The 220-nt window shown below is 61.4% G+C and overlaps 1 protein-coding gene across 1 annotated transcript in view; it reads right to left on the bottom strand.

Moving 5' to 3' along the window:
* Window positions 1-176, bottom strand: part of PPIB (peptidylprolyl isomerase B (cyclophilin B)) — a gene marked incomplete at its 5' end in the record, with an annotated part of 868 nt that extends 692 nt beyond the window's left edge. Inside the window, one exon of the mRNA XM_009872311.1 lies at window positions 36-176. Coding sequence (XP_009870613.1) covers window positions 36-176 — 141 coding nt within the window. The remainder of the gene's footprint in view (window positions 1-35) is intronic.
* Window positions 177-220: the final 44 nt, after the last annotated feature.

Here is a 220-nt window from a genome sequence, read left to right as displayed (position 1 = left end):
CCCCAAGCCGTGGCCTCTGAGTGCCCAGGTGAGACCCCACGGGGCAACTCCTGTCCCCTCCCCTCTCCGGTAGCCAATGCCATGAAGTTCTCCACCGTCTTGGGCACCGTCTTGCCGAAGAGCCCGATGACGACACGGCCCACATCCTCCTCACCAATCCGCAGATCAAAAAACACCTTGAGGGGTCGGGAGGCAGGTTAGGGAGTGCCATCATTGAAGC

Source organism: Apaloderma vittatum, unplaced genomic scaffold, assembly GCF_000703405.1.
Source record: "Apaloderma vittatum isolate BGI_N311 unplaced genomic scaffold, ASM70340v1 scaffold35906, whole genome shotgun sequence".
Taxonomy (NCBI): domain Eukaryota; kingdom Metazoa; phylum Chordata; class Aves; order Trogoniformes; family Trogonidae; genus Apaloderma; species Apaloderma vittatum.
This window is presented reverse-complemented; position numbering and strand designations above follow the sequence as displayed.